This window comes from Triplophysa dalaica, chromosome 3 (genome assembly GCF_015846415.1).
Source record: "Triplophysa dalaica isolate WHDGS20190420 chromosome 3, ASM1584641v1, whole genome shotgun sequence".
Lineage (NCBI taxonomy): Eukaryota > Metazoa > Chordata > Actinopteri > Cypriniformes > Nemacheilidae > Triplophysa > Triplophysa dalaica.
Window position 1 is genome coordinate 24,600,073 of NC_079544.1, and position 21,651 is coordinate 24,621,723.

The 21,651-nt window shown below is 40.2% G+C and overlaps 1 protein-coding gene across 1 annotated transcript in view; it reads right to left on the reverse strand.

Moving 5' to 3' along the window:
* LOC130415337 (protein unc-13 homolog A) overlaps window positions 1-21,651 on the reverse strand; it is a 114,308-nt gene that overhangs the window by 78,818 nt on the left and 13,839 nt on the right. Inside the window, exons 4-11 of the mRNA XM_056740948.1 lie at window positions 21,408-21,525; window positions 20,778-20,901; window positions 18,388-18,458; window positions 18,236-18,290; window positions 16,958-16,981; window positions 16,403-16,613; window positions 5,467-6,679; window positions 242-282 (exon numbers count right to left, since the gene is read on the reverse strand). Coding sequence (XP_056596926.1) covers window positions 242-282; window positions 5,467-6,679; window positions 16,403-16,613; window positions 16,958-16,981; window positions 18,236-18,290; window positions 18,388-18,458; window positions 20,778-20,901; window positions 21,408-21,525 — 1,857 coding nt within the window. The remainder of the gene's footprint in view (window positions 1-241; window positions 283-5,466; window positions 6,680-16,402; window positions 16,614-16,957; window positions 16,982-18,235; window positions 18,291-18,387; window positions 18,459-20,777; window positions 20,902-21,407; window positions 21,526-21,651) is intronic.

A 21,651-nucleotide genomic window follows, 5' to 3' on the forward strand; every position in this document is an offset into this window, starting at 1 on the left:
TATTGTAAACTATTATCATGTAAAGAAGGATGTGAATATTAGAAAAGCTGATGTATAGTTTTAGGGAAAGTGAATGTCATAATGTTTTATACAATAAGCCCATTTTGTTATGTACTTTATGTGTAATGTTGTCAATGTTTAGTTATGTTAACATCTGCACTGATGGAGTGTCATGACTATCTCAACATCTCACTAATGTGACAGTGTTTGTGTAATTGTGGTTAAAATGACCATAACTTACCCTCCTTTACCAAACCACAAAGACTGAGAGTCTCCCCGTGCCTGAGTGAGTGAGTGAGTGAGAGAGAGAGAGAGAGAGAGAGAGAGAGGGGTTTGATTCAGAGTGGAAGAAGGATACAAGAACATCTTCTGAACACACAACACAAGTGATGTTTAAAGCCAAAATTAATTTTATAACGTTACTTGAAACACATCAATGCATAAATTCAACATTCAAACAAACAGGAAAGACAATTCACTTCATATAGAAAACAACATCACTGAAAACAACAGCTGATTGGAGGGAGGTTTAGCTGAATAAAGATAAATGCTGAATAAAACACAGCAAGATTTTACAAACAAAGATACTTGGATACTTCAGTGTGAATCTACAGAAGTTTTGTTGTGTTTCATCGATCTTGTATTTGTGAGCATGAAGCAATGCTGGACAAATTTTAGCAAACATCTCTAAATAAGAAAATATACTTACAGTGGTTTATCTATTCAGTCACACAACAAAGGTTATTCTCACCACCTCAGCATTTATCTTTCATCATCTTTGTTCACATCCCTTAACAATTTACACAAAACCACCACACAACGTTCACACTACCATCGACAGACCCACCTGACACTTTCATCTGATCATGGCTCATCGGAGTGAACATGCAAAGTGCTACACCAATGAAAAGTGGCTGGGAAGACGACAAAACGCCCAGATGCAAACAGACAACAAAGGACAACAAAGTCAACAAAACAACGCAAAGAAGTGGCGAACTGCAAAATAAATATGACAGTGTTATAGTGATGATAGCATTAGCATGTGTCCCATCAACGCCATACATTTGGATGTACCAAAAACAACAAAATAAGAAAGTGTGTGATGAAATGCTTTGTGTTATTCATCTCTAGAAAGTAAATCAGTGAAATCCAAAAATTAATTCAAATCCCCAGTAAATGAAATAAATGTGTCTGAAATCACATACTGTGACAGCACGTACTGAATTAGATGACATATTGACTGTTTCATCATTATGTGAGTCAGTATGCAAACTACATCCACCATATTTCCGTTGTCATGTAACTTGTGCGTTCTTTTATGAACATAATTTCCTCAATTGACTTAAACATTTAGAGGTTTCATATGTAGTAGTTGTTATGCGTATTCATTTTTGCCTACTATTAAGTATGGAAGTAGGTCATTTTGGACGCAGACAATGGGTCTCATTTACTAAGCATGCATGTGCACAAATTTGTGTGTGAAACCTGCGTACGAAGGTTTTCACGAACAAAATCATGATTCAGTAAAACTTTCGTACTAAAATGTATTCTAAATATAAGAAAAACGTTGGGGAACAGCTGAATGCACATGCACGCAAATAGCATCCGCCTCTCACACATAATAGTTATATAGGTTAAATTCTAAAGTGATGTGAAGGAAAGGTTGCCCTATTATGGAGATGGACTGGGTGTGTATTATGTAAATGACTAAACTTGTGCACAAGGCCGCTAATTTAGAATATTTCAAATTCTCTAACATCAATAAGGACGAAGTTAAGAATAAATTAATTTGCGTATGCACGTGTTGTGAATTAGGCAGAAGTTCCTTACTGATTTACGTAAGAAATTCAAATGTGTCATGATTCTGTCCCTTCTGGTCATGTTTTACATTGTCTTGTGGCAGGATCATTACAGAACCACGTGTTTAGTGTGGAGAGAGAGATGGCATTGTTTGTTTTGGTGTGCCATCGATCTCTCCGGTCTCGTCTGTGTCCCCGCCCTCTTGTTCCCTCATGATTTACGATGTACAGTGAGGGAAATAATAATTTGATCCCCTGCTGATTTGTAAGTTTGCCCGCTTATAAAGAAATTAAGGGTCTATAATTTTTATGGTAGGTTTATTTTAACTGATAGAGACAGAATATAATAAAAATCAGGGGAAATTTGTTTTATAGAGGTTATAAATGGATTTGCATTTCAGTCAGTGAAATAAATATTTGATCCCCTACTAACTAGCAACAATTCTGGCTCCACAGATTGGTTATGTGCCTATATGGACCGCAGATTAGTCCTGTCATTACTCCTAAATCACCGAGCCGGTGATTTTGCGGCCGGCGGTGACTCCCCCTTTTGCGGGAAGTCGGCGGCGAGTTCCCCTTGGGTGGACGGACGCAGGCTCCGGCCTCTGGCACTTACGCCCCCTGCTCCTCCCCCTTGTGGTGCTTCATTTTGTTCATACAAATAGTGGAATAAAAAGAGAATCTTGTCTCCCAGTCATGCCGATCCCGCCTACTTTATTCCTTCCATCTACTAACTGTGTTACAGGGACCAACTATCAGAAATGTTTTACTTCTGTGCTTGCCAACAATGGTTTCTCCACCAAGTACAAAGTTATGTTTGCTCGGGGATCCAATATTTATTTCACTGACTGAAATGCAAATCAATTAATAACCTTTATATAAAAAAATCCCCTTATTTGTTTTAAATATTCTGTTAAAATAAACCCACCATAAAAAAATATGGAACCTTCCTTTTTTTGTAAGCAGGCAAACTTCAGAAGGGGATCAAATAATTATTTCCCTCACTGTAATGATTTGATGCCCCGCACCTGTTCCCCTCTTGCTTTGGTTTCCCTATTTATTACCCTTTTGTTTTCTGTCTTTTGCTGGTTCATTTTGCTTGTTTGCTTTACCTTGCTGTGTACCTCTGGAAAGACTTTATTCATTCCTTCTTTAGTCAAGTCTGTTGTAGTTTATGCCAAGTGTTGTCTTTTGTCTAGATTATTAAATCCATGTTGTTGTCTAGTCTACGTTTATTGTCCCCCTGTTAAAAAATGTACCCCCTCGTGGGTTTTTATTTTGATTATTATTAAAATCTTTGTTTCCGCTGTTTTATACATTGTTCATCACCACTGTTTGCATTTGGGTCTCTGTCCTTGTGTATCATGAACAAATGTGTGTATAAATATGAAAATCTTTGCAATTTTTAGTGAATGTCTTTTAGCTAGCGTATAGGGCATCTACATGCTTCTGTGTTCCTAATAGTTTATAAAAAAGTGTTTAGTAGAACACAAAAAGATTAGTAATTTAAGAACATGAACACATAATTTGTATATTTACATTTAGTCATTTGGCAGACGCTTTTATCCAAAGCGACTTACAGTGCACTTATTACAGGGACATTCCCGCTTGAGCAACATGGAGTAAAGTGTCTTGCTCAAGGACACACTGGTGGTGGCTGCTGGGATCGAACCAGCAACCTTTTAATTTATCAGTTCAGTGGTTTAACCCACTAGGCCACCATCTCCATTGTTTTGATTTATGTATATGATTTATGAATATGCTACATACTTTATTAATTCAGTCCTTTGTTTTAATTAAAGGGCCGCAATCCCAGAAAATGCACTTTTAAATGTTTATCTACCAGAAATTGAGTCGCCAGCGTGTGTGGAGAAACAAGCTGTAATTATAAAAATCCATCTATTCTTCTTTTTGTAATCTCCTATAAACGACAACAGTGACACAAAACAGGCTGTTGCCGAAAATGGAACATAGAAGGAGGCTGGGAGGAGACCTTTCCAGCCTCGCGGGCCGGAGTTATTAATGATCGAAAGTCCAGGTCGGGACGATGATGACTTATGATCACTTATGATGATGACGTTCGGGAAAAATTTACTTTTTTCGGATCGACAAACCAACATTCACCGGTCCGTATCTCCGGTCTGGAAAGACTTCGAAAAACGAGCCAGGACTCATTGGAAAGGTCTCTACCGGGGCATTTGAATGAGTCGATGCTACCCCTAAATCGGGAGCTAGAACTCCTGGTAGCCAGAAAGGTTGAAAAATCAAAACTCCAGGACCCGGTGGCCCGTCAGAATAATTGATTCTCAAGCGCGGATCAGCACCAGCTGTTCGTGCTCTAGCTTAATGTACAGAAGAAGAAAGTATTACACATCGTTTTTAAATCGCCTTTCTTAAATAATGTGTTTAGCATGTTAGAGCACCTGAGACGTGGTCCAAAGACAGGTGTTATGCCGTAAGGTTATTGTTAAAGCGCATCGCGCCCATCGGTTCAGAAGCCTTCTGACCGACATACTGTAATTTCTGTAGAGCTTATTCATTACATCGAAAGAATGTTATAGCAGTGTCTTTCTCTGTGAGTTCAGTGTTTTCTCGTATGTCCTAAGTGCAACAATACTTAGAGCGGATAGAAACAGAATTTGCATTTGTAAGACAATGAGGTTAAGCAGAAATTGATACTCACCACGTAATAACACCTGGTTGCTGATCTTTACATATCTGTCTGTCATATACAAGTACTTTGAATGCATGTTTATGCATATATCCGTGTTTATGTCTGTTAGTAATATGCATGCACAATGATTAAACACCAATGACCAACATTTCATACAGCAAATGGTCAGCATATGTTGTACTATCTAGGTTTTTGTCCTTTCCATTTAATATGTATAAATAAGTAGGGGATTAAGGTAATTTTTATTGCTGTTAGTGTATGGTTTTGGTTGGGCAAGGCTTAACAAACGTAATTGCGTCTTCCGGCATATTGCTTATCTTGATGTCATCCAAAGCACTTGTGTAAGCGCACTACCTAATATTTTGCATACGGGGAGGGGAGCAGAAGCTCATTTGAATTTAAAGAGACACACACAAAAATGGCGCGTTTTCCATTGCCATGTTCAACATATTGTAATGAAAGATATGTGGTGTATTTTGAGCTGAAACTTTACAGAGACATTCTCGGGACAATTGCAGAAAACCCCTGGATTAGCGGACCTTTAAATTACACATGTGCTTTATGAATACATTCTCTTGTTTTAGGCAAATGGCCTTCACGTTAGATTCATTCCTGCCTATTTAATTAGACCACCACTGTTTAATAATATACATGTAGCTGCTGTTATGCTCAGAGAAATTTGGATGATGTTTATTGCCTTCAAAACATGAGCATCTTTATTTAAGACCACTTTGCAAAATGTAAACAGTGGTCACGAAACACTTCGGGTTTCAGTTTTTATATTTCATTGGTATTTTTTCAATCTTACATATACAATTAAACCTTGAGGATATTTGTTGACATTTTTAAATCAGTTATAAATGTGTTCAAATGTTTGCGTAACTGAAACAGGAAGTTCTTCTGGACCAGTGTTGTTTACATCATCTGAAAAGGTCTTCATTAAGAAAATCGAGTATGATGTTTGTGTTAGCGTCTGATGATGTGATGTCTCACCTCGTGGAGCTGCTGTCGGACTTTTTCGAAGAGCCTCAGCCAGTTCTCTTTAGCTCTGATGGCCGGGTCCACAGGCTCTTTCGGCTCCTCCATTACCGCTTCACTGCTCACACATACACATGCTTTAAATGTCAAATCAAAGATGGATGGATTTTTTTTTTCTCTATAACGGCGATACCTCTCAGGTTCTGGCCAAGATTCTTCCTCTTCTAGCAGTGGAGAAGAAGGAGGACTCTCCATCTTTACGTCCTCTATGATTGGCTCATCCATGGGGAAGTCCTCTTCTCGGAGCAAAGGTTCCTCTTCCATTGAAGGCTCCGCTGTGGGCAATTTCTCCTCTGTGGGGGTGGGAGATTTTGGTTCTGGTGCAAAAGGTTTGGAGTCAACCGTGGGGGCAGAGGTGAGCGGTTCAGGGGGTTTTATCGAGGTGGAGGAGGTCATCTGTTGGGTAACAGGAGCAGGAGGCTGAGCCGTCAGGGTTTGTGACGGTACTGTTGGGGGGTGAGGTTGTGATGTCGGTGCAGGAGGTTGAGGAGGAGAAGATCCACCCAAACCAAACACTGCAGTTAGCGGTTTTGCCATGGCGAAAAAGGACTGTACAGAAGGGATCGAGCCTAAGGACGGCTGCTGGGGCGAAACCTGTTGTCTGGCTGGCTGAGGAACTTGATGATTCTGGGGTTTGATTGGAGGTTGGGTTTGATTCAGATTGGACGGTTGGGATGGGGGCTGGACTTGCGTCTGATTGGCCGGTTGAGACTGTGGCTGCGTCTGCCGATGTTGGTGCAGCGAGGTCTGTTTCTCCAGAGGGGGTCTGGAGGATGACGCGATCAGAGTGGAGGCCGCATCCATCGGGGTTGGGGCGAACGGAGGCTCTTGGTCTTCGTTGAGGGTCTGGTTCAATGGGTACAGATCTTCATCCTCGTAATTGAAGTCTTCCTCTCCCTCACACATGTCCACCTCCTCTCCATACAGGTCTCCATCCTCCTCCTCATACAGGGCTTCTTCCTCACCGCCGTCTTTGCTGTAGGCACATTCGTCGCTGTAAGCGCATTGAGTCTCGTCCCAGTCGGGCGAGCCCTTGCTGTGAGACACAGATGAGTGGCAGGAGTGATAGGAGTCGTTCTCGTCGTACAGTTCTCGTTCACCGTACTCTTCACTTAGTTGAGAGCTACAGCGGCTGAGCTCAGCTGAGGACACATAGCTTCCAGTTGGACTGACGACAGAGAAGAAAGAATACATTTAGAACTTACGTGAGCAAACATGTGTGAACAAAGCGGAGGACTGTTGAAAAGGACACTGTTCTGAGAGAAGCAATAAAGGCATATTCAAAAGCAATAAAGGCGAATTCAAAAGACCACCCTTTACTTAATGTAACATCTAAAATCGATGTTTTGCAACATTTTCACAGAATTAAGAAAATGCAATCAGTGTAAAGCAGAATAACTGCCATGATATTTTTGTCTTCCCCACTGCCAAGAAAATATATTTTTATACTTATGAATTACATTGTTAAAATATTATAATATACAGTATTGAGTTATACATAAGGAATTGTTGATTTTCATATAATATATTGCATTGTTGAAAATGTAGTTTCAACTTAGTTATGCTCCTTCCTCCAAAGGAATGACATTAATGTAGAATTCCAGTCTGGATTTCGAGCATGTCACAGTACAGAGACTGCTTCGATCAGAGTTACAAATGATCTGCTTTCAATTTGTAGCAATAAACAATGATGTGTCCCGCAAATCGCAAGTCCAGTACGGTGTACCACAGGGCTCAGTCTTAGGGCCTCTGCTCTTCGCATTATATATGCTACCTCTAGGAGATATAATAAAGCGACACGGAATTAGCTTTCACTGTTATGCTGATGATACTCAACTTTATATTTCCTCGAAGCCTCATGAAACCCAGCAGTTCCATCGAATAAAGAAATGCATAGTTGATTTAAAAAACTGGATGAGTAACAAATTTTTACTACTGAACTCGGACAAAGCAGAAGTGTTACTTACTGGACCAAAAACCACCATACGTTACAACCAAGAATACTGCTTGACTATTAACGGATGCTACATAAAATCCTCGTCGTCAGCTAAGAATCTTGGCGTTGTATTCGATAGTAATATGTCATTTGAGAGCCATGTCGCCAACACCTGTAAAATTGCATTTTTCCATTTTAAGAATATACCTAAACTACGTCATATGCTGTCACTGTCAGATGCAGAGAAATTAATTCATGCATTCATGACATCAAGACTAGATTACTGTAATGCACTTTTAGGTGGTTGCCCTGCAGGCCTATTGCAAAAACTGCAACTGGTTCAAAACTGGTTCGAGTTCTTACACGTACAAAAACGTATGAGCATATAACCCTGGTTCTGTCAACCTTGCACTTGTTACCTATAAAGCATTGCATTTACTTTAAGATCTTGCTTATTACCTACAAAGCCCTACATGGTCTAGCACCGCAGTATTTGAATGAACTTCTATTGTATTACAATCCTCCATGTGCATTACGCTCTCAGGCGTCCTGTCAGTTGGTAATACCTAGAATTTCAAAATCAAGTGCAGGTGGTAGATCCTTTTCTTATCTAACGCCTAAACTTTGGAATATTCTTCCCTGCACTGTCCAGGAGGCAGACACACTAAGTCAGTTTAAATCTAGACTAAAGACGCATCTTTTTAATCTTGCATACACTACACTTCCATAATATTAATCCTCAGAGGATTTAGGCTACATTATTTAGATCAACCGGAACCAGGAACACATCCAACAACAAATGATGTACTTGTTGCATCAAAGAGTGCAGAACAGTACTCTACTGTAAGCCAGTCTTGTCTCTTTGTTCCAAGGTTACCGGAGGATGCAGTTCATACCGAGACCTGATGGCAGAGCTGAGAATGGGAAGTAGTGACCTGACAAGAGCTGAGATGATAGAGCTGGATAAAGGACGCGGCAACTTGACACGATTTTTCTACAACACATCAAATAAAATAAGATTGTTAATGATAATCTTAAATCTATAATTTACCTTATTAGTAAGTTTATTTATTTTTTATTTAGCCTTGTTGTGCAAGCAGTGTTGAGCTTGTGCAGAGGCAGTAGCTTTTGCCGGAGGGGAACTGGAATCCCCTGGTTGGGCCTGGGTTTTTATCTCGATTGGAGTTTTGGGTTCCTCGCCACCATTTGCATATTGTTTTGCACTATTTGCCTGGCCGGGTGGGCTGCTTTAAAATTTAGAAGTTAGAGATAATTATTATTGCATATAAGAATTTGTAGTCCGTTTAATATTTGACCTGTGGTTCTCTCTACTTTATCTCAAATGTGTGCTTTCACTGTGCGTGTGTGCGAGTGTGTTTGCGTGTGTGCGTCTGTCAATGTGTGTAAGTATGTATGTATGCATATTGTGTGTGTGGAGCATTTGTATGTCTGCCTTTTGTTGTTTTCACCTTTTTCTTGTTTTTACAGGTATATGCCTTTAGTTGTTTTTCTTGTATTCAATGTGTCTCATGTACAGCTGCTTTGTAACAATGAAAATCCAAAAACACTTGGCAAACGGCACGAAAACACTACGAATAACTAACACGGAACTAGGAAACACGTCAAAACATCCACAGGAAAATAGGTTTGAATATAGGTACACAAAACTTACAACTAGACCGACACAAAACACTGGGTAAAGGGAGTACATATAGTGTCCGGCTGATGAGGTGCAGGTGAAAGTCATTAGCATTCGGGTGAGAGGGAACAATCAATTTTGCCGGAGAGGTGCAGGTGCAAGGCATTATGGGGGATGTAGTTTGTGAGTTGTTACAATTATATATTTTTATGTATATTCCCATATATTGGTTTCTTTAGGGTTGACCAGCCCCAAGTAGCCTATTAGTCACTCGTTTTTTAAACAAATTACATATGACATCATATATCCTAAAAAAGTGGGTCGCTGCTTGATGAACATGTGAAAATGTTGGTCCATGGCCAAACCAGTTGAGTTTCCTATCAAAAGCTAGACTCGATGCTGCGTTTCAAACGCTATGGGAGAACAGTCTTTGTTCGACCGGTTGTGAAGCACTTGTGTCAAACACGGCAAAAAATATTTTGGCTTTAAATAACCTCGGCAGGCAACGTGGATAAAAATATGAGTGAATGCGGACTCGTCATCAGGTTTCTTTGTCTTCAAGGAGTGTGTGTCTCCATTTAAAAAAAATGCAAGATGTTCGGTTGTCTCCTGCCATATCTCAAGACTTCCAGAAAGGCAAGAAACCTGGGAGTGGTGATCAATGATCAGCTTAACTTCACAGATCAAGTTGCCAGCACTGCCCAGTCCTGTAGATTCATTCTCTACAATATTAGGAAAATTAGACCCTTCCTAACAGAACATACTACGCAAGTCCTAGTACAGCCTCTTGTCCTGTCCAGACTGGACAACTGCAATGCGCTACTGGGTGGACTTCCAGCTTGCACAACAATACCTCTACAGATGATCCTGAATGCCGCGGCAAGAGTTATCTTTAATGAACCGAAGAGAGCATACGTCACTCCTCTATTCATTAAGCTACATTGGCTCCCTATAGTCGCTCACATCAAATTCAAGACTCTGCTCCTGGCCTACAAGACCACCAGTGGTTCGGCACCCCCTTATCTTCACTCGCTAATACAGACATACAGTATGTACCCGCCAGATCCCTACACTCTGCAAATGAACCACGTCTTGTGGTGCCATCCCAAAAAGGTAAAAAATCTCTCTCACGTACCTTCTCCGGATCGGTTCCACCTATGTGGAATGATCTGCCCGCTGCTACAAGATCTGCAGATTCTGTAGCCATCTTTAAGAAACATCTTTAAACACATCTCTTCTGTCAACACCTGACTGATCAGTTCTGACTTCTATTTCTTCTCTACTCTTTAAAAAAAACTCTAACTTATGTCTGTATACTGTGTTAGGTTATATGAGACAAGTCTCCTTTTTGATTGCACTTATGCTTTTGTTGTCCTTGTGCTGTACCAATTGCTTCCATTGCTTACCCCACCTGTAAGTTGCTTTGGATAAAAGCGTCTGCTAAATGACTAAATGTAAATGTAAGACGCCAGACATCTGGCATCCCCTCAACGAGACAAAATGCCAAAATGATACCCCTTTCGGAGAAACTGGCAGCGTGGAAACTACTGCCAGGTATCTCTCGATGGGTAAAAAGAACAGTAGACCAGGGCTACAGGATTGTATTTGCATATCGCCCCGCGTGAACGGCATGGTCTTCACATCCGTGCAACTGGAGCGAGCACATCTTTTGGCACAAGAATTACAAGCTCTGATGGTTAAAGGGGCCATAGAACGTGTTCCCCTACCAGACAGAGAATCAGGCTACTACAGCCGGTATTTTTCAGTTCCCAAAAGGGATCGGGGATTGCGTCCGAAAATACACAAGTTCAGAATATTGACATTCAAGATGATTATGTCTCACATTCGGTCCCACGACTGGTTTGTGACGGTCGATCTGAAAGTTGAATACTTTCATATAGACAGGTATGCACATAAGTGGTGCGCAGGTGCGCATGCGCGACCAAAATTAAAAATGCGCTCTGTAGGCAAGGCAATTCAAAGTGTTTTACATAAAATAATTGACAGAAAGTAATAAGCTCAGTTTCTCTGCATGTTCTTTCATGCTTTATACTGGTTGTGTGTTTCTCCAGGGTGCTTTACGCCTGCCAGTTATCACCTTGACCTTTACTGGAGCAATGGCATCGATAGCATTTTTAACTTTTGCATTAAAGCTATCGAGAAGAACATCCATAGAGTCTGCAGATATACTTGGTGACAAAGACATAGCATTCATAAATAGCTCACTGGTGTTCTCATTTTTGAATCTCATTTTTATAGAGACGGGTCTATCTTCAGTGGCAGGATTGATTGCTTTATCAAAGAAAATACAGAAATGATCGGACAGTGCCACATTTCTAATAATAGTGGATGAAATGTTTAGACCTTTGGTAATGAGCAGATCCAGAGTGTGTCCACGATTGTGTGTGAGACCGTGCACATGCTGGATCAGATCAAAAGTCTTTAAAACATCATAAGTTCATTTGCAGTGTTGTTTTCTGTCTTGTCTACATGAATATTAAAATCTCCAGCAATAACAAAGCATTAAAATTCTGAGGAAATAGCTGATAGCAGTTCTGAAAAATCATAAACAAAGACTGGGGAGTATTTGGGAGGTCTGTAAATAATTGTAAAAAGAATGCGTGGTGCACCTTTTAGAGCAATACTCAAGTATTCAAAGGACAGGGAGTCACCAAGTAAAACTTGCTTGCAGTCAGAGAGATCTTCAAATAGAGCAGCTTTTCCTCCACCTCTACTAATAGCTCTGCAAACATTTATAAAAGTAAAGTTGGGGGGGGGTAGATTCATTGAGGATTGTTACAACTATCATCTAACCAAGTTTAATTTAGAAACACTAAGTCCAGATTGTTACTGGTGATGAGGTTATTGACCAAAATTGAGGTTTTTTTTAGTGAACGGATATTTTAAAGTGCTAATTTATTATTAACTGTTTTTTGTTTTTTACCCCTTTCATTTTCAGAGTGATGTCTATAAGGTATTAGATTAGATAGCTTTGCCATACGACTGGAAAGGGCCTTAGTTTTTCGTTCACTTATCAGCACAGAAATAGGGAAAAATAAAGGAACACTGGGTTCCCCCTTGTTCTGTAAATATTTGAGATTGTTCCTGTTATCATATCAGGGACCCAATTCATATCAGTTATATGTAAATAAATTAAGATCGCTCATTTGCGTACTAACATGGTTGAAAACGTTTGATGCACAATCACTGTTTTAGACCGACTAAATGTAATAATGGATAAGATTTCCGTTTGAACTGAATGCTGGTTAAACTACTGATATCACGTTTGTTCCCGGTGTTAAACAGGACCTGGGTGTGAATTATGAAAAACGGTAGTATTGGTAGCCCGCATTTGTTGGTTCTGCTTTCGTTACTAGAGAAGCATGCGGAACCCACAGCCTCCATAAATGTATGGATCTGCACTGCGCAGCACATCTACCAAAACACTGCTTCTCTTAAACTCTTAAAAGCTGTTTAGACTTGACACTTGTACGCAGCTTGTGATCCTCTAAGCCAGTGGTTCCCGAATGTGGGTGCGCGTACCCCCAGGGGTACTGCAGGGGGTACGTGAGAGAAACTGAAATTAAAAAAAAAAAAATGAAAATCAATAATTCAATAAATTATGATAATAGTATTGTTATGTAAAATTAGGACTACACAAATATGCATAAAAAATTTATTCATAAATTTAAAACGCATTTCAATTTATAAGAGTTCTTTTTTGAGACTCGTAATCAGGAGCGGTGTCTGGGCGCAAAATAATGTAAGTTAGAAGAGGTTGCGGTTAAATGTTATTTATCATTTTATGATCAAAATTTACTTTTCCTGACAGAAAAACACTAGTTTACCTTGAACTGTTATGCCTAATACTTAAGAGATTTACATAGTAGCGTAAAGCTAAATACAGAAATGTTTATCAGCAATAAACCTGCTTGGGGGCATCAGATATACAGAAATAACTGTCTGACTCTCATTTCACTGTATTTTAATGCAAAATGTTGCAGTCTTGTCCAGGGGTACTTGGCTTGAAAAAATCCTAAAAAGGGGTACCTAAGCAAAAAAAATTGGAGAACCACTGCTCTTTGCTATACTCGATCATAGCTGTGCACCGCAAGTCTCCATGTGCGCGCAAGAGCACTTCCCAGCAACCTGCCAAAAACCAAAAAGGTTGTTGTTTTCGGTTTCAAATTTGGTTTACAATTCATTGTATTTAAGTGTACTTTAAAATAATATAAATATAGTATTATCCTACTTTATTATTTTGTTTATTGTTCATTGAAAACTAACTACTTTTTTACTTTTATTTTTAATAGGTAAATGTAATTTGTCACACTATGTGCAATGTAAGCACCAAACTGAATCTTCAGGTACTCTCTTGAGAACCAGATAAAAAACTTGTCTGTATCCCTGCATATAGAGATCCTGCCACATCGCTTTCGGGGACGAAGCTTACCAGTATTGGGTTCTTCAATTCGGCCTTGCCTTGTCACCCCGCATATACAGGATATTCATAGATGGCTCTCTATATTTTCAGGCGCAGGGGACAGTGTTTCATCCCAATACTGAGCTCTGGAACCTCCATGCCTAGCCCCTGAAGGGCACCAGCTGAGAGATGCTGAGCTTCCGCCTGATGTTGTAGAGACAATTCTCAGTGCCAGGGCTCCCTCCACTAGAAGGAGCTACGGCCTTAGATGGAGCGTTTTTGACAGATGGTGCATGGCACACCCTGCAAACCCAATTCACTGCCAGATCGTTTCAGTGTTGGAGTTTCTGCAAGAGAAACTGTCGTCAGACAACAATCCGGTGCTCTCAGGGTTTATGTGGCCGTCATTTCAGACTGCCACACCCTGATTGATGGGGTTTCTGTGGAAAAACACCCTTTAGCCCGGTCGCTTTATTCGTGGAGTGAGGCGGCTGATGCCTACTTCCACACTGACAGTCCCTTCATGGGACTAAGCGATAGTGCTCGAGGGTCTGGTTACTCCCCTTTCGAACCTATGGAGTCAGTGCCTGTGTGACTTCTGACCTTTAAAAAGGGTTTTTTAATGGCAATCACCTCTCTTAAGAGAATCTGAGATTTGCAGGCGCTATCGACCTTGCCGCCGTCCTGTTTAATTTTTGCCCCTGGGATGGTCAAAGCTATTCTGCATCCTCACCCGAGTTATCTGCCTAAATTTCCATTCTCCACCGTGCATCCGGTTGCTCTTGAGGCCTTCTGCCCTCCACCGTTCACAACGTAGGAGCAGGAACGATTACACCTACTATGTCCAGTACGTGCTCTTCAGACTTACGTCCACCGCACTAGCCAGTGGCGTAGATCAGAGCAGCTTTTCATATGCTATGGGAGCCGCAACAAAGGGGCAGCTGCCACCAAGCAAACAATGTCACATTGGTTGTGTCATGCATACAAGCAGGACTCAGACGTGAAGGGGTTAACAGGGGTTTATGAAACAGAACAAGACTATACAAAAGGCAAAAACAAAACCCACAATGGGGAAAACAAGACAGGATAAATTATAATCTTTAACAAGGACACTAGGACACTGACTTACATCTAAACTAAGAAAACAAACACTTGAGACAAACACTAAACTGACACTTACACTATACACACTATACACGAGGGAACAGGAACAGGAACAAGGTAACAAGAACTTATGATACAAACAATGAGCTAGGATAAACAGGTACGGGTACAGCTAATAGGCAAGGTAAGACGTACAGTGTACAGCGTACAGCATACAGCATACAATGAACATGCACAGGACAACGAAACATGAGGACTCTGTATAGGGAACAAACACAGGATGATTAACAAGAAAAAGGTGCTGGGGATTAAGCACTCAGGGAAAGCTGATGAGGAGTGAGGAGGGCGGGGCCAAAGACGAGACACGAGAAAGAACTATGTCTTTCCCACATAAAACCATCAGGCAATGCTATGGCTCCACTCGAGACAGGAATAAAACATGACATGATAGTGGAACCATGACAGGTTGAGGGATGCTATTGCTCTGGCCTACGAGCCGCGAAGTCAAGCTTCACCTCTAGGAGTCCGAGCTCATTCAACAAGGGGGGTTCATCTTCTATTGCTTTAGCAAGAGGTGTCCCCTTTCAGCAAGTGTGTGATATGACTGGCTGGTCCTCTCCGCACACATTTGTTAGAATTTATACTCTGGATGCCCATGCAACTCCAGGCGCACACGTCCTGGAGTCTATATCCCAGAGTCATATCTGAGGCCTCCTCTCGGATTGTGCATACACTACACAACCTTAGGGGGTCCAGACACTTCCAGTGCGGCGGCGTATTCTCGTTCCCATAGCATTTGAAATGCAGCATCGAGTGTAGCTTTTTATAAGGAACGTCTCGGGTTACTTGGCTGTAACCCTGATCCCTGAAAAAGCGGGAACGAGATGCTGCACCTCAATGCTTCACTGTAGGCGTGCCCGGACGTCCTTTCAGACAAAGTTGGAACCTGATGACGCATCCGCATTCACACGTTTTTATAACCTGCAGGTAAGGCTGTAAAAAGCAACTTCACCTGCCGAGGTTATTTAAAGCCAAAAATTTTTTTTTGCCGTGTTTGACACAAGTACTTCACAACCGGTCCATCAAAGACTGTTCTCCCATAGCGTTTGAAATGCAACATCTCGTTCCCTATTTTTTTTAGGGAACAGGGTTACAGCCAAGTAACTCGAGATGAACAACTGGTTTATATGATTTTTTTGTCAAACTTAAATTATTCACATATTCTGTGACAATTCATTGACCTTATGTGCGGTTTTGTTTTGTTTTTTTCTACAAAGTCAATCAAGTTAGTCTAGTTTAGTATTAGTTTAGACTAAAACACTTGACAGGATTACATTAGTGTCAGTGTAGTCAGTTTCTGTTCCTGTGTCTTTTATGAATGTGATCAAACTAAATATTCTTCGAAGATATGAACTCTATAGATACTCATTTTGTGACTGTAACAAATCGCCATAAAATGGAAGGAAGGAGGCGGGAACCGGCAAACATTTAAACATTTAATAAAGTAATATAACAGAACAAAACATAAATACAAATACAAACATAACACAAGTTCGGGCCCGGTCCTCTCTCTTCGATGGTCTGGTCACTCGTTCCTTTTATATGCTCCCAATCTCCTACGTGATTCGAGCCCGGTGTGCGCACAGCTGGCGCTAATTCACAATTACTCACCGGATTCGAACCACGGTCTCGCCCCGCCTACTTCACTACAGTGACATTTTCCTCACATCTGTGAAATATTCACCAATCAATGCAAAGTGAATAAAAAACAGGGACACTGGTCACTCACCTGATGCCTCTCGGGTGATCATAGTCGAGGTCACAGCTGTTGATGGAGCGTGAGTAGGGAGCACAGGGATTACGGTGCTGGTGACTCATAGGATACTGGTGGACAGAGGCGTTGGGCTGCGATGTGGTGTAAAAGGGTGGTGGGATGCTGTTACTGGTCTCACTGCGGTAATCACTGTCCCTGTCGTCCATCGCGCTGTCTGGATCATTGTCTACAACACATAGACAGCTGTATTTACAAAAGTATTATAACACAGACGAAAATACAAGCAAACATCAAGGTCACATTGACATGAAAAACAGCTCCCTGAATGTAAATGTTTTTATGTCTCACACCGTTTTTATCCTGAAATGAACCCTGGAACTGATTGAGCTTTGCTGTGTTGAAACTGAGTCATACATCATATTTGAATGGTGCTTGTGGTCACTGTGTGTTAATAGAACATCAAAATAAGAGAATATCTTCATCCTGATTAATTTACTACAAAAAATTAGGTAAAAATTTAACCATGCCTTAGTTTTATAAATGTATTTAACTACAGATTTGAGCACTTACTTTGCTGGTCCCCCCACCAGTTACCTGTGACACAAAAGAAGATAGAAAATTACCCATAATTCATTGTGTTTGTACTGAACTAGAAAATAACTTGACTACATGTGTCTCTACTGTGCACCAAAGTTAAAAGGATAGTTTAACAAAAAAAAGGCAAATTCTTTCATTATTTATTCATCCATCCTCACGTCATTTCAACCCTGTCTTTAGAATACAAAAGAAGACCTTTTGAACACTGAACCCCATGAACTTCCATTGTATGAACAAAACCGGTTTACGATCTGTCAGTCATGGCAGCCCATCGCCTAAATATCACATAATTTACTTTATTTTATGAAACCTTACTACACATATGGAATAATCGTTAAAAGCAATAAGCCCCGCCACAGTGGGTTACAGTGCATTTTATAAAAGCTTAGGGTTTTATTCTTGCCACTACACCCTTAGTTGTTATAAAATGCACTGTGACCCACTGCTTCGCGGGGCTTATTATTTTATTATTACACACACCACCTCACCGTAAGAGATGTGTAGAGCTTAATTCAGATTGTCTGTAAAACTGGGACTCAGTGCGCACTGATAAAGGCGATGCCGTGTTGGACGTTATGCAGTGATGATCACCAGCCAATATGAGGGGCCCATGGACTAATCCTGTCCCCTGAGAGCTGTGTCAGCAGGACACAGAACAGTGTGTGTGTGTTCATTCATGCAATCAGCTCTTCATTCAGCTGTCTGCAGGGCACACGCTCACATCCTTCATTCATAACTACATTAACTGTGACACCCGTGCGGGAATCACTGACTGATACGGCACTTAGTGGTTTAGATGCTCAGAACTGTGCAGACGATCTGAATTATGTGTGAAACTTGAATCTGATCTTCCTTCCAATACAATACCATCAGACGCAATAGAAACCTGTACTTCTGTCTCCGGCAGAAAGCTATACAGACTTCCACATTCAATAAAGACCAGTTCTGTTTTTAGGTAACCAGCCAAGGACAAAACAATCTCCAAACTCCAGAATAATAATCATTGGTTTAGCAGTCTAGTTCACTAATTAAATATGCTTTAGTAACACTTAAAATGCAATACTCACATCTTTTGTTAATAACTCTACCATGTTTACATCCATTTAGCAGATTTTCTGACTTAAAAATAAGGTAAAATTGTGTTATTATCTATCGGTTGTCATTAGGGTGTGTTTCATAGGTGTATAAAGGTTGGATTTGTTATGATGTCACATGAAACCGGTGTACATGTGTGTAGAATGTTGCACTCACAACATTGTGTTACCGGTACTGACAACGGTCTGTCCTGAACCTCCTGATATGAATACTGCAACACAAACACAAACACAAACACACCTTAATCTGCCACATTTATCAGAGAGAAAGAGAGAGAGAGAGAGAGAGAGAGAGAGAGAGAGACTCACATCTTGGTCTCTCATAGCATTGAGCTGCTCCAGTTTCTTTGCCCAATACCGAGCCTCTTCTTCTGGAATATCTGTGATGAAAACCAACAACACATAGACATGAAAAATATTAGTGTCATTGCAAAAGCATTTCAACACATTATCAACAATCACAAGCACAGGTTTTAAAGTTGTAGTTCACTGTAAAATTTAAATTTCATGATAATTCAAACACCCTCATGTCATACAAGCCAAGCCGTCCATGTGTTTATCTCTTTTGTGAAAAACGAATTGAGGCTTTTGAGGGAAAGCTTTCCAGGGCTCGTCACCATATAATGCACTTAAACTGGGGGCTGTTGGTTAAGGTTCAAATTTCAGTTTCCTCGCAGCTTCAAAAGGTTCTACATCACACCAGGCGATGAATAAGGGTGTTGACTAGCCAAAAAATTGGTACATTTTCAAGGAAATTAAGAATTATATAAATTTTAAACATAAATATTTCGCTTGTAATCATGTTGGAGAGGTCACACGTGATGTAGATTTAAAAAGATTTAAACATTGCTGAAATGCACCGAACTGACCATTTTAAACAATAAACTTGCACAAAGCCATATAACGTGTCATTCAACATGCAAGAACCTTTGTAGGGTCATCTTTCTCGGAACTTTCGGGAGTCATGACCTTTCCAACGTGATTACAGAGTATGTGAAGACGTAGACGTGCATCATGGAGGCAGAATATATAAATTCTTGGAAACTGACAAATATTTTGGCTAGACTGAAATGAAACTGAAATCTGGACCTTTACCAACAATCAGTTTAAGTGCATTATATAGAGAAGAACCTTGGAAAGTCTTCATCAAAAGCCTCAATTTGTTTTCCACAGAAGAAATAAACATACGGACGGCTTGTGGGTGAGTGAATTATCATGAAATTAGGATTTTATAGTGAACTATTTAATAGACAGACCTATACTTAGAGATTTTTGACAAAGCACTCTTTACTTATTTTGCCTTTATAAACAAGTACACATACATGTATTATATATTTAGGAAATATTTGCCAGTACATATGAATATTTTTTGATTATTCAAATTTCATATAAAGTTTATTTATTTTCATTCCATTTTCTACCGCTTATCCGAACTACCTCAGGTCACGGGGAGCCTGTGCCTATCTCAGGAGTCATCAGGCATCAAGGCAGGATACACCCTGGATGGAGTGCCAACCCATCGCAGGGCACACACACTCACTCATTCACTCGCGCACTCACACCCTACCATGCATGTCTTTGGACCAGGGGAGGAAACCAGAGTATAATGTAAAGAGAGTAAAATGTATCCATCATGTTAAAGTTAAATGTCTGACATCCACAAAACTCCTCCAATCCGTTCTGTGATTGTGCGTTCGAAAGGATTCCTGGGGAGGTAACTACAGTGGAGTCTGCATCAATGCGGGCAATAAGCAGACTTCTGAGAGCTAAAAAGACAAATGGTCCTTACACCTACGGACTCGTAGACTTGGGCGAGCAAGCGCAATTTAAGTCCACATGAAGTGAGCCATGTTGGACAGGGCCTTAGTCGTGCACACTTGCACTAAAAGCAGTGTAATGTGCATTTCCAAAGAACTTTTACGGGAAACTTACAGGATGCCCTCTGTCATCTCCTTGATCCTTGAAACTGAACCAAACTCATCAGCATATTGTCACCGTGTTGTTCCTTTCGTATTGTTAATCTGTTAATTGTCAAATATTCTGAGTATATTTATTCACACACATGTTTTGCTTATATATTGAAGGGAACTTTTCGCGATGGACATTTCAGAGAGAGACATTCGTTGTTGGACAAATACTGTGAAGAGACGCAGAGGAACTGATGAAATATATGGTTAACGGATATGGTTATATGGTTAACGGATGATTAAATGATTATATGCATCAGCATCCACCTGGACCCGCAGGTGTAATTTTTTATTTAAAAATGAAATTCTTTAAATTAGCCACTGTAAATAAGTGTTAGAGGTTTGAGTCTTTCTTGTCCAGATGGAGCACATTTTATGCTTTCAGTCTGGTTGTGTGGGACTCTCTGGAATAAAATCAGGTGTATTCAGTTGTATTGACATGTGGATGAGTTCACTGTAAAGCTGGAGTCACTTCTGCTGGTCTCAGTTCTTTCAGAGAACAGACACTCCAGAATGCAACAGATTTTGTCTTATCTTTTGCTCGAGGGCTTGTGTCCATTTCTTTTATTTGGGATCAAAGCTATCGTTCTTTGAAACACAACTCCTGTTCATATGCATCTGGTGTGAGTTATTAAAGACATAGAGAAATGATTTGATGGACAAAGTTTTTGCATTGTTGTATTTTCATGTGATTTTATAGGGTGATTGTGGTTATTGTTGTAGTCGTCTCACCGAGCGGCAGTTCAAAGCGACTGTCTAGAAGAACACGATGTAATGTTGGATCTTTAGTGCCACAGATTTCATTATCTGCCACTATAGCTTGTGAATCTAGAGTCAACCATTCGCCCGGTCCTTCCTGAAACACACAAACACAAGATATACAGATATACAATCATCCAAATAAACAGAAATACATGTAGATATAAGTACACAGCGACCATACTGGATGACAAGCATTAAGTTATTCAGGTTGTCAATAAGTTACACTTGAATTGACCATCCATCACGTGCTTCAAAACTTTCTTATCAATCCATCATCATAGAGCTAGTGAGGTTTTGTGATTTTATCTTTACACACAGTCATTACAAGCTTTATTTGGTGATGGGTCTATTAAACCTGTGGTTCTCAAACTGGGGGCCCCAAGATGGATCCAGGGGAGCCACAGATTTTGTAGCATTATATGAAATATAGAAATTGATCATGTATTTTTTGTTATCAAACATCAGAAAAATAAGAAACATATATAATTATAAGTTTAAGATAATACATTTTTATAAGGGACAATGCAAAGTGATGTATTCTACACAAAGGGGGCTGTACAACAGAAAAATTTGAAAACCACTGTATTAAGCAGTACTGACCTCATTGGATTGGCGGATACTCCGCAGTGGAATCCACACTGTGCCGACCATTGTGTCCCATATAAGGCCTTTATTCCACACCTCAACTGAAAGACCTAGATCTAAACGATTTATCTCACTGCATAAACACAGAGAATAACAAAAGCAACAGAATCAGTTGAAGTACAAAGCATCTCGGTAAACCACTGAACAAATTAACGTGAAATATAGGGCTAAATAAGAGATGTCACTGGGTTAAAAGTTG